Source organism: Arvicola amphibius, chromosome 5 (genome assembly GCF_903992535.2).
Source record: "Arvicola amphibius chromosome 5, mArvAmp1.2, whole genome shotgun sequence".
In the NCBI taxonomy this organism is placed as follows: Eukaryota; Metazoa; Chordata; class Mammalia; order Rodentia; family Cricetidae; genus Arvicola; species Arvicola amphibius.
This window is the reverse complement of record NC_052051.1, coordinates 131,757,395-131,770,394: the sequence shown is the minus strand read 5'-3', so window position 1 is coordinate 131,770,394 and position 13,000 is coordinate 131,757,395. Positions and strand designations below refer to the sequence as shown.

The window sequence follows — 13,000 nt, the reverse complement described above, 5'->3', positions numbered from 1 at the left end:
ACATGTCTACCCTGTCAAGATCTGTCTAAAGCAGTGGTTCTCAACCGTCCTAGTCCTACAGTGACCCTTTAATACAGTTCCTGGGCTGGAGAGATGGCTCAGGGTTAAGAGCACTGACTGCCCTTTCAGAGGTCCTGAGTTCAATTCCCAGCAACCACGTGGTGGCTCAGAACCACCCATAATGAGATCTAGTGCCCTCTTCTGGCCTACAGGCAGGATACTGTATAAATAAGTAAGCAAATCTTAAAAACAAAAACAAACAAAAAAAACCCAGTTCCTCGTGTTGTGGTGACCATAACCATAACATGTTCATCGCTACTTTATAATAACAACTGTAATTTTACTGTTACGGTGAATCATAATGTAAATATCTGATATACAACCCTTGTGTAATGGTCATTTGAAACCCCCCAGAGGGGTTGAGATCCGCAGACTGAGGACTCTGATCTAGAGTCACAAGGACAACAGAGCAATAGTAAAACAGCTTTTTATTTGTTAATATCGCATAAGAAATTTAAGCATGTTACACTATCTTAAAAAACACAACTAGCGCATTGAAGAGAACCCTTCCCCCACCCCAGCCCCACCTGCCCACCCCTCAGGAATCAGGAATTTAAGAGAAGTAGCTGAACAGACAACAGCTCTGTGGAACACCTCCATCCAGAGTGCTTACATGATAACTAGATTAATATTGCCTTCTTACAAAACGTCTCTTCTCTTTTCTATTTAAAAAAATTTGTAACCTTGATCACTTATTACAAAAAAAATCCATACAAAAGTTCAATATATTGAAAAAATTGCTTTCCCATCCCGAACAGCACCGTTTTATATATAGCAGAGATTGATCAAGAGCAGACCGCCCAACTAGACAGAGCAGTCTTCAAATTATGCCCGGACACAGTGGTATACTTACTTACCCTCCCTTCCCCTTCTTAAAAGAACTTAAAAAAAAATACACACACACATACAAAAAATGCCAAAAACTTGAGGCCCCCTCTTTCCAAACAGTTCAGTGTCGGCAACTCACATCGCATCAACGTGTACGGATGAGATTTCTTTTACAAAACTTTCAGTGTCAAAAAGGAAATTAAGGCCATCAGATTCGCAGCTTAAAAATTCACATAAAGGAAATACAAAAATATCGTGTGCTTCTGAGGAGGCTCTGCACTGTGTACAGGGTTACCACGCTCCTATCTCGACAAGACAGGCGGCAGGACAGATTCACATGATGGCACAGCTTCTGTTGGATGCTCTTGGGGATCCCTGAGAGGGAAAACACAAGGAACAATCAGAATTAACAATATCACAATGTTCTAAAACAAAATAAGGACTAAAGACCTGCATACCTACTTAAAACAGGCCTGTTCACGGCTCACTCTTTCTAGCATTATCGTAACGACTCACTTCAACAAATCCCACAATTGAGCTTCTAGACTAGCTGCACCAGGGTTTTAAAACAAAAAACAAAGCAAACAACCAACAGCTGATCAAAGCCTGTAAACAAGAATTTCTCACTTAACTTCGTGGTTTTAAAGTAATTTTCCTATGGAGCTGAGCTGAAAACACTATGGTGAAATAGAAACTCAGGTTAGCTGAGGTTACAATCATAGCAAGATCTGGTCTTAAATAAACAAGAAAAAAATTTAAAAAGTGTTTTTTAAAGAGCCACAACAGGGGCTGGAGAGATGGACGGCTCACGAAGAGCACTTGTTGCTCTCCCAGGAGGACCTGGGTCTGATGCCTGTCACTTCAGTTCCAGGGACCCTATGCCCTCTTCTGGCCTCTCCAGGTACTGCACGGTGAGGTACGCAGATGTGCAGGTAAAACACTCATACACATAAGATAAGACGGTTTTAAACCTTTATATCGCTGGGACATTGTTCATGGTCACTTGCAAAACTCACTCACTGTGTGACTGGACTTTCTCCTAACTAAACTAAAACTAAACTGAACTAAAACAGAAAATTATCAGTTCTGGGGTATTGAATCACCATCACTGTGCTCGATTTCCTTCTTTTGGCTGTTTTGAACTCTGAGGTTACTTATCATCTATGATGATCACAAGTGCAAAATTTAAAACACCTCGGACTTTTTCTTTTCTTCTCTCTTCTCGGAGTCTGCATGAATCTTATCGAGTCTGCATTTAGCTACCTCCTCAGTGGCTCCAGAGTCAACCCCTAACTTAGTCTGCCTAGTGATATTCTGATTATTTCATTTCTCTTTGCTACAGACTGTGTGGAAACTACAGGCCTGGGCAATGTGAACTAACAGCTCCACAGCAGGCTTTCAACCTTATCCTTCCCACAAACCCAATAACACAACTGGCAAACTGATGACTCCGCATGGTTGTGACACCCAATGGCAGGCAGAGTGCTTCCCTGGCACGCAGGAGCATCCTGGGTCTGACCCACAGAGCCACTAGACATCCACAACTCTTGGTCCCTCCTTCACCAAGAAAAAGACTACTCCCTTCCCCCAAGTGCTGGGTGGCCTTGGCTTACTTCTAAAAAAGAGATAGAAGGGGTTCTGGGCCCAGCTTTTGGGAGGCCTAGCACTTGCTGTTTTTACTATCTTTGCCAGCTGCCCAGTCAAACCACAGACTCACAGGGACTAAGAAACAATCTGGTGTATCCTAAGACAGTCCAAACAATATCTTTTGTCCTTTCACGTCACCAAACAATGCCCTAGTAGTATTTCCCACAACTGTTCAGTGACACCCGCTCCAGGGTGACCCGGCAGGACCCACACAGATCGCTTGTCCTCCAACGTTATCTTCCTTCTGTTCTGTGAGGTTTCCACTGACGGCAGAAATGGATACCAGTGCTTGTTTTCCATTAAAGTCAAGTGTGGTGATGAGGCGAGCAGGCCTGCTTTTCGTCCCGCCCAGCTCCCGCACGGCTAGCTTAACACCCGAAATAACAACACACAAATTGTATTCACTTAAACTCTGCCTGGCCCATTATCTCCAGTCCCTTATTGGCTATCACATATTGATCTAACCCATTTCTAATAATCTGTATCGCCACTTGACTGTGGCTTACTGGCATGAGTCTAACCAGCATCCGTCTCAGAGAGGAGAGTCATGGCGCCTGCCTGACTCTGCTTTCTTCCTCCCAAAATTCTGTTCTGTCTATTCCACCCACCTAAGGGCTGGCCTATCAAAAGGCCAAGGCAGTTTCTTTATTAACCAATGAAAGTAACACATAGACAGATGACTCCTCCATCAGTCAAGTATAACCTACTTTCCTCAACTGTACCAGCAGAATGACAAGGCATCCAGATTGAATAAAACCCCACAAGAGGTCACACACGTGGGGTTACACATGTGAGGTCTGCTGAGGGCAGTGTAGTCTGAATAAGAATGCTCCCCATAGGCTCATATCATATCAGCGAAGAGAGACTATTTAAAAGGATTAAGAGGATGGGGTGTGTGTAGTTGGAAGAAGTGGTTCGAGAGCCCACGCCAGATCAACTTCCCCTTACAGATCAGGATGCTCGCTCCCAATTACTGCTCCAGCACTGTGCGTGCTGCCACGCTCCCCACAGTAATGATGAACTTAAACTCTGAAACTGTAAGCCAGCTCCCAGTTAAATATTTTCTTTCTTAAGAGTTGCCTTGGTCATGGTGTCTCTTCACAACAACAGAACACCGATTAAGGAACAAGGCCAACTTAGATTACAATTATGGAGACAAGCAGACAACAAGAGACCAATTAATGACATGCTCAACAGCTTGAGAATATAAGTTTAAGGCTCATTAGTTATAGTAATATATATATTTTTCAAAATTTAATTAGTTAAAACTGAATTTGGGGTTTATTTGAAGATGCATAATGAAGCATTAGCTAAACTCTTACAATTACTTAATGAATGATAACTTAATATAACAGCAATGAATTTGGCTCCACTCTGAAGCTCGGTGTGACCCTAGGTTCTGTTTTCTGTTGAGTTTATATGGGAATGCTGCTCTCACTTAGTAGCACAAACTTTTCAGAATCCAATAAATAACTTCAAGGCATATGAGCTAATCTATGCATCTGCAAGTAACATGCATGCCCAGCACAACAGATTCTCTATCTACACCAGAAAACAAATGACAAAAGTAAAAGTTGACAGAGAAAACAAAACTGAAAGGGACCCAAGTTGGCTGCCCTGAGCACTGCTTTGCTGAGTGCACACCCAGTGGTGACCTGCCACTGCTCGGGTCATAGACAGCAAGGGCGCCCACACAATGGGTTATGACCAAGTATACCTGCTGGTGGAAACGCTCCTCCTCAATAACCACTCCAAGGGGCTCTTCCTCCTCCTCTTCCTCTTCAGGTATGGTTGTCTTAAAGACTGTACTTCTCTGAGCAACCTCCTAGAAGCAAGATAGCAAACTTCAAGTTAGAAGCCATGGGAAAGAGGCCCTTTCCTTTGCTTAGGAACAGCATGGCTATGTCAAGGATTTTTTTAAAAAAGCCATTTCATCAGCAGCTTTAGCTGGTGAATTTTGCATAATTAGCAGCAGTTAGTAGACCTTCAATTTCTCCTGCAGGGGAGCTACTGGGATCCAATTTGAAATACCTGCTGAGCAGTTCCTAATGCTTTTTTGTCCTATTCTGTTACTAAAAATTCTGTGCAAGTCACTTGGCAAACTAAATTCTCTATAAAACTCAACATGAACTCTGCTTAAAGATCTTAGCTCTGAGCAAAGAAACGGTGCTAAATAAACGCTGAATAAAAGAAGCTGGGGGCCAACTGCTGTCCTCAGGGACCACCTGAGCGGTGCCGAGACAAAGACAGCACCTTCCGTTCTGGAAGCAGGGCAGATTAGCACTAATTACTAGCAGCACTGCACTGAGGTCCAGATGTCCTGTAGGAAGCAGAGCTCTGACCATTCATGAGATGCACAGAAAGTACCTCTTCCCACTCTCTCCTAAAGGCTCAAGTGCAGGTCAAGCACAAGGTTAACCTGATGATCTAGCAGCAAGTAAATGAATATGAAAGTGTTCTGAGCACCCCAAGACCAAAGGTCACTCAAGAAAACACAGTGGAATTACTTCAGCAGAAGCTTTTAACAGACCCCCCTTGGGTCAAACAACCCAGCCGGGCAGTGGTGGTGCACATCTTTAATCCTGGCACTCGGGAGGCAGAGGCAGGAGGATCTCTTTGAGGTCAAGGCCAGCCTGGTCTACATAGTGAGTTCCAGGACAGGCTCCAAAACTATACAGAGAAACCCTGTCTTGAAAACCAAAACAGGACTAAGAAACCCCAAGACAGTGTCACAAAGACAGTGTCCCGGGGACGGCTTCATGTGAAGTGCATCCGTCAATGTGAAGCATATCCAAGGCATGGTTTGTAAACAAAACAAGCCTCTAAGACAGGTTCTGTGTGGACTTAATCAGTGTAGCAGGATGGAGGAAGCTAGAGGCCCAGCCAGAAGCTTCAGTTCTGTGAAGCCAGTCTTTACAAACACCATCAGCACATAAGCATCAGCCTGCCTTAACCAAAACAACAGCAGAATCCGAGTCCTACAGCAGACATCAAATGCAGCTACAGTTCTTTGACAAGAATCCTAGGGCTCACATGGAGAAAATACCAAAAGGTACCCAAAAGGTGCAAGCCACTATCTTATACTTAGTTTCCTGAGCACCGAGAGCTAGCACAGAAAGGTTGACAACACAAACATTTAGTAGGCTAACAGTGTAAGCATTTACAAGGTTAACAGCATAAGCATTTACCAGGTAAGCATTCTGTATCAGATGCTGTTTTGATAAAATGTGAACATTCAGAGGTGAAATTACTCAAAGCCCCAGTCGGCATGCAGTGGAGACAGACCCTGACAAGGATAATTGGGCCCTCGTCTGTGCTAATAAATCAATACCCTCTAAAGCACTATTTCCATTTACTCAGTATCAATCACTTGGTAGCCCTGCTCTAACTGAAGCTTCAGTCACTTCACATTTCAATGGGATTCTGGTAAGAAGTCGGACTGGTAAAAGGGGGGCGGCGGGGGGGGCGGTGGCACAGCAGCACTGGAAGAATGGCCGTACCTCTCCCTGAGAATTTTTCAGTACAACCTTCACATCTTCACCAGTGCCCCAGGAGTTCTGGTTCTTCCAGATGAGGTCAGTTGGAGGACTGGCTGGGACTCCAGCATTTGCAGCCCAAATCTGGAAGAGAGAAAGGACTTAAGTACACCCAGAGCCCAGGGCTCACACATGTCAAGTTCAGCAACGCGATGAGACTTTAACTCTTCCTCTAATGGTCTGTGAATCGTCTGCCCAGCTGCCTGGGGTCTGCCCAGCTCAGAGCTTCCGCAGGCCTCCGCTTCCTCATATGACAAACACATGGACACACAAGCTCCTGAAATATAGCTGCCACACTCTGGCCTAGCCACTCCACAAAACAGCTGACCCAGAGCAAGTTTTCTTAGTGTCTTCATCCACAAACACGGGCAGCAATGGTACCTATGCTAGGTGGGATCGCTGCTGAAGTGATGGCCAATACAGAGGTCCCCACACATTCAATGGTACGATTAACAGTTAACTGCTCTAGAGCAGTAGTTCTCACCCTTCTAATGTTGTGACCCTTTAATACAGTTCCTCACATTGTGGTGATCCCCAAACTATAAAAAATTATTTTTGTTGCTACTCATAACTAATTTTGCTACTAAAGGTGTCTCAATTGCTAAGACCATCAGAAATGTGTCTTCCAGTGGCTGAGAACCTCTGCTCTATGGGTCAAGGGTCACCTTCCAAGAGATACGGACACAGGCAGACACACACGCATACATGTGCGCACCCTCCAACTTCAACAACAGATGATGTTCTATAGTTAACAGTCTATATGCAGGAGAGTGGCTCGTCCCCAGTTGGAAGCAGTGTCACAGTGCCCCAGCGCGTCTCAGATTATGTCCACTGAGAACACAGGAAATGTTCCAGGTAAAACATAATTGCTATTGAAATAAACCAAAGAAAACAAATGCATTCCCTTCATCAGCAAGGAAATTCTGCCATATTTTTAAAAGTACTTCTTGGCAGAAGGAAACAGGTAGAATGGCAAAAAAGGGCCATCAGAAACCCCAAGTACCGAGAGAGGGCTAGAGAGAGAGCTCAGCAGTGAAGTGTGCACTGCTCTTGTAGAGAACCCAGAATCGGTTCCAGCACCCACATGGCTGCTCCCTTGAGCACATCTAACCCCAGTTTCGGGGAATCTGGAGTCGGCCCCGGGGGGTTATGTGCATGGACAAACCTTATGCAGTACAAAGGCTCAGTCTTTTTAAAAAGGAAAAGAAAACTTAGTCAAATAGATAAATCCTAGACAAATCATTGTACCTCTGTGGTCTCACTGTCCTCAGTCAGATATAGGCAGCCCTAATCTTCAAAAATTACAAATAAATAAAGAAAAACGGAACTGGTTGTTGGTTATGAAAGACTTGATCACCAAAAATGCAAATGACAGATTCAAGCTCATGCGGAATCTGGGTCTCCAGGCTTTTTGGGGTTTCAGTCCTGGAGCAGAAGTTCTCACCTAAACCCCCATGCGGAGGTGACTGGACCTTTGCACCCTCAGATACCGAGTCACTCCTCTAGTTCTGGGCAAAAAGGTCCGTGGAGGCATCAAGATCTTCCATGAGCATTACAAACTGAAAGCCGCGTTTCCAGATATAACTGAAAATGCAACAGGACCTGAGCCAGCTTTGGGTACTTGTGGCAGTACCTTTCACTGATGGACACAGAGTCACACAGCTGGTTCAGTGTGAGGAGTGGCATGTCAATATGAGGAATTAGCCTGAAATGTGGCTAATCAAATAAAAGATATGCTGTGCACCACATCTCAGAAACCGAGGAAAGGGCTAACGCTCTTAACTAAGAATTTTTTTATTGATATGGGTTTTTGTTTTGCTTTGTTTTGGGGAGGGGTTGTATTTTGAGACAGGGTTTCTCTCTGTGTAACCCTGACTGTCCTAGAACTCACTGTGGACAAGGCTAACCTCGAACTCAATAGATCCGCCTGCTTCTGTCTCCTGAGTACTGAGATTAAAGGTGGGCCCCAGTGTGACCTGCTTTGATATAATACTCTGAACAACAGTTCCAGAATTAACTTTATACCTTTCTATGTTTTTAAAACCTTAGGCTGAACGGTGGTGGCACACACCTTTAATCCCAGCACTCAGAAGGCAGAGGGAGGTGGATCTCTTGTGAGTTTTGTGGCCAGTCTGGTTTACAGAGTGAGTTCCAGGACAGGCTGCAAAGCTACAGAGAAACCCTGTCTCAAAAAAACTAACAATAAATTTTTAAAAGCATACATAGGGTTTTCATCTCAGCTCTTGGTATTTGGACTGATCCTGCATTTGCCTTGTACCTTGTCCGGGAAATCTCCCTCACTACTATGTCCCAAAAAACTGATCACAATGAGAGCTACTACAGAAAAATGCACTGCGTTATCTCACAGGCTGACAGTCCTCTAGATAGAGAACACCTACGGTGTCGCCTCTGGGGTGGTACATCAGCGGGGAAAGCAGATGACTGGCATAATGGCCCCACATTATGAGACAGAGAATATTCAAACCTAAACCTTCTGAATTAAAATAGCAAATTCTTTTAAACACATTATGCAGTTTCCCTACGACATACAATAGAACCAAGCAATCTTCTCTGGCTATAATTACTAAGGAGAATAGAGCAGTTAGGATATTTGTTCTCATTTTCACCCATTATAACAAAATTAACCCCTGCTATTTTCAGAGATGTCAAAGCTCTCTATACTTGAGGAGTTCTAACCTGCGTTCTGAGCCTTTCATCTTAAATAGTAAGGTTTGTACTGATAAGAATTATAAATATGTGGGAGGCTAAGACAGAATTGTGATCATTTCAAAGTCAGCCTGGGCTGTAGACAGAGAGAGACCTCAGCAGGGAGAGGGAAGCCAGGTGTGGTGGTGTCAGGTTTAACCCCAGCATTTGGGAGGCAGAGGCAAACTGAGCTCAAATGCCAATCTGATCTATATGGCAAGTTCCAGGACAGCCAAGGTTACAGAGACCTTGTCTCAAGAAGAGAAAAAATAAATTAAATAAATAAATGAAGGGTGTGCGCGTGTGGTATAAATGTGCTAAAAATAGGTACCTTTTGTTTTCTTGAGACAGGATCTCATACAGCCCAGGCTGGCCTCAAACTCACTGTGCAGCTGTGAATGGCCTTGAACTCCTGCCCTCCATTTCCCAAGAGCTAGGACTCTACCACACTCAGCAGCTCTTGCTATTTTTTTCTAAGAATCCATAAAAGCAATGCGCAGTCACATCTACATTCTTCAAGGATGTAATGCCTTCTTTGAAAACAATAAAGTTAATAGATTTTCCTATTTCATAATTTGCTTGCTAGGTAAAACCAAAGGAATCTTTTGCTTGCTACTGATTTACACTTCTCTAAAACTCTATATATTACTATTTTAAATGTGCTTTAGAACATATCGGTGGAAAGCTAAATTAGAACTAAGAATTAGAATGCCATTTAGCCCACCTCTCAAAATCCAGAAACTTAAATGATGCTATGTCAAAAATCCAGCACTCTGAATAACCGGGGAACTATCCTGATATGGGATTCCCCTCTGTATGCTGTGAATACCACTGTTTAATAAAGAAACTGTCTTGGCCTGTTGATAGGGCAGAACTTAGGTAGGCTGAGAAAGCTAAACTGAATGCTGGGAGAAAGGTAGAGTCAGAGAGAAGCCATGTATGTAATGTAGCCCTGCAGGAGACAGACACTGAAACTTTGCTGGTAAGCCACTGCCACGTGGCAATACACAGATTAATGGGGATGAGTTAAATTAAGATGTAAGAGTTAGCCAATAAGAAGCTAGAGCTAATGGGCCACACAGTGATTTAATTAATACAGTATCTGTGTGGTTATTTCGAGTCTGAGCTGCCAGGCAGCTAGGAACAAAACAAGTGGTCCCTTGCTACACTATCCCTGCCTGGGAGGACATTTTTGAGGGGCAGTGGTATGTTTTGTTTGCTTTGTACATCTGTGTAGGTGCCTTCAGAAGCCCAGAAAAGGGCAGGTGTCGGGTCCCCTGGAGCTGAATCCACCTGATATGGGTGCTGGGACTGAAACTGGTCCTTGGGAAAAGTAGCAAATGGATGTTTCTGGATTTAAAACTAGGTTTCTCTGTGTATCCCTGGCTATCTTGGAACTCTATAAACCAGGCTTGTCAAACTCAGAGATCTAGCTGTCTCTGCCTCCCTAGCCCTGGGTTAAAGGCCTGGCTTTTATTTTCTTCTAATTCTTCCTGAGATTTTTCACACAGAACATAATCCTGCCCTGCCCCCAGCCCCTCCCCTTACTGCCTTCTCCTCCCAACCCTTCCCACCTACATTACTTTTGTTCCCTTTCCCCATCAAGTCCAGTTGGTGTTGCCCAGCCAGAGTTGCAGGCATGTGCAGCCAACAATATCTGGCTTCAACCAAGGTATCAACATGTTAAAGTTTGTCCAAGGAAATTTAGGCAGCCGCTGCTTTAGGCTGATGCTGATAATAGCTCTCTACAATCTTCATGCCTACAGCATCCTGGGTTGCATTAGGTACAAGCATCAGTCAAGAGGGACCTATTTTATACCCACTGACACAGACAAAAAAAAAAAAAAAAAATCAATTCTTTGCACCACTCTTAAGGCAGAATTTTTAATCTTTAACAGCACACATAATAACCTACTAATGTAAGGACATTTACAGTCCTTTTTGAAAATGCTGATCTTTCAGCCAAGCTGTTGTTTCGCTTTCCATTATAACTACTTCATCTGTGATTAAGACAGTCAAGTTAAACAATGACGGAGTTCGCTTACTGTAACAGTCTGGCCGGCCTTCAGCACATATCTTGAGGTATATTTGTAAGTGACCGATGTGTCTCCAATTTTTCTGATCATCTCCCAGCCTCCCATTGGTTGATCCTAGTCACAAAACAATATGGCAGGGTTACTTTACAAATACAGAAAACTATGAAATAATCAGATCCATGAACCCATAAAGGCTCCAAAGCTAAGGCCTTCCCATGATAGGCACTGAACTTTGTCCCCCAGTAAAGAGTAACTTCATGAACACTGCACCCCACCAGGAAGGTTCTGAATTTTAAAGGGACAAAACGGAGGGAGAGACGAAAACACAGCAAAGCCTGGCGTTCACCACAAAACCAGATAGGCCCTCATGACTTACAGCAAAATTGAACCATGAAATCACAAACAAAACACCTAATGTCTGACGGCTTCCGTTTTAAATCATACAATCTCTCAGCTGACAAAGAAGGGAATTTTTTTTGTATTCTGTATCTGGGCCAGCTTTGCCCAAAAGTAACAATCTTTTTTAAAACTGTTACTAAGGGTTTAATGCTAAAGAGGCAGAAAGACAGCAAAGCAATCAGGCTCCCCTCTGGGCTAGCCACGCCTCTGGGATCTGGAAACACCAGGCTAGAGCAATGGTGGCTACTCTTGTTTCCAAGTCGTGGCCATGGCCAGAGCCCAGTCTCTGACTTACCAAACAGTCTGGTAAGAAAGGGAGTGAGCTCACAATTTTTAGCAGACCCTGAACATTTGCTTCAAGTGACACTGCCTTCCATGTGCTCAACTCTGCTCCCCCCAGCACCACCCGACATCTTCAGTTTCATCGTGAGAACCTGAGAACTTAGAGCCCCGGTTCTAAACCTCAGAAATCCCTCTAGTGGATACTTCCTATTCACATAAACTATTTCAAGACAGAGACTCATGTTATTACTATGTTTATATGAATCAGATAAAGAGCATTTGTTCATTAACTTTGAGAGGAAAAAGCTCCTTCAACATACTTGCTTGCACCCATATCCTTCTACAACGCTTTTATTAATAACTGTGACTACACCAATCTGGCTGCAGAACTTCTGCTTCATCTTTGGGAAGGCCATCAAGAAAGGGCCAAGTCTAGGCAAGAGCAGCTTTATAAACCAAGATTCACAAAGAAATCTTGGTCCAGGAAGGTGATTTAATGGGTAACAGTAGTTGCCACCAAGGCTGGTAACCTGAGTTCAATTCCAGAATCCCACATGATGGAAGGAGAGGCGACTCCTCTGACCTCCATACCCAGCACATGGACACCAACCCTACCACCATAATAAATAAAAAGAACAAAGAAAATCTGGCATATGCATTTAACCCCTTCACTCGGGAAACAGAGGCAGGTATATCTCTGAGTTTGAGGCCAGCTTGGTCTACAGAGTGAGTTCCAGGATAGCCAAAGCTACACAGAGAAACCCTGTTTCGGAAAACCAAAACCAAAACCAAACAAAAAAAGAAGAAAATCTTTAGGCCAAGAAAGTCTTTAAGACTGAAGCACACACGGTGGACAGCTTTGCTATCCACAGCAGTCTGCAAACCAGGCCCAGGGAGATGGGCCCGTCCTTCACCTGTTCAGAAGTGTTCTTCAAGCGGATAAACTTGCCGTCCACATCTATCTCTTCAATGCACACATTCCCGGTGGCTGAAGCCGAGTGGGAAATGCTAACACTACTGCTCGCCTCTGACTCTTCCACGTCGACCCTCTTCCGCTTTCCTCGAGTGGTGCGGACGCTGCGACTGGACGATGCTCTGGACACGGTCACCCGGGAAGAAGGACTTGGAGAGAGCTTTAACCTGCACAGGGAAGAAAAGACCTGCTGACGGAGTGCAAGCGCCTGCCTCACTTAGGCTTTGGTTGCCACGGGCATTTCTAAAGCAAGGAATCCCTCACCATGTTAGACAATACCTAAAGCAACATCCAGTCATGCTGGGATATTCATATCACTTTACTAAAGCAATTGAGATCTCCCATGAAAGAGCCCACTTGATATTTAAAGTAATAACATTAAATGAAGATCTATTTCTAGGGTCTGGAGAGATGGCTCAGAGGTTAAGAGCACTGGCTGCTCTTCCAGAGGTCCCGAGTTCAATTCCTAGCAACCACATGGTGGCTCACAACCATCTGTAATGAGATCTACTGGCCTCTTCTGGTGTGCAAGC

General features: G+C 44.1%; 1 protein-coding gene across 1 annotated transcript in view; it reads right to left on the bottom strand.

The window, feature by feature from the left end:
- Positions 1-599: 599 nt before the first annotated feature.
- Positions 600-13,000, bottom strand: part of Lmnb1 (lamin B1) — a 45,156-nt gene continuing 32,755 nt past the window's right edge. Inside the window, exons 7-11 of the mRNA XM_038331602.1 lie at positions 12,409-12,634; positions 10,823-10,927; positions 6,036-6,155; positions 4,253-4,360; positions 600-1,263 (exon numbers count right to left, since the gene is read on the bottom strand). Coding sequence (XP_038187530.1) covers positions 1,222-1,263; positions 4,253-4,360; positions 6,036-6,155; positions 10,823-10,927; positions 12,409-12,634 — 601 coding nt within the window. The 3' untranslated portion in view covers positions 600-1,221. The remainder of the gene's footprint in view (positions 1,264-4,252; positions 4,361-6,035; positions 6,156-10,822; positions 10,928-12,408; positions 12,635-13,000) is intronic.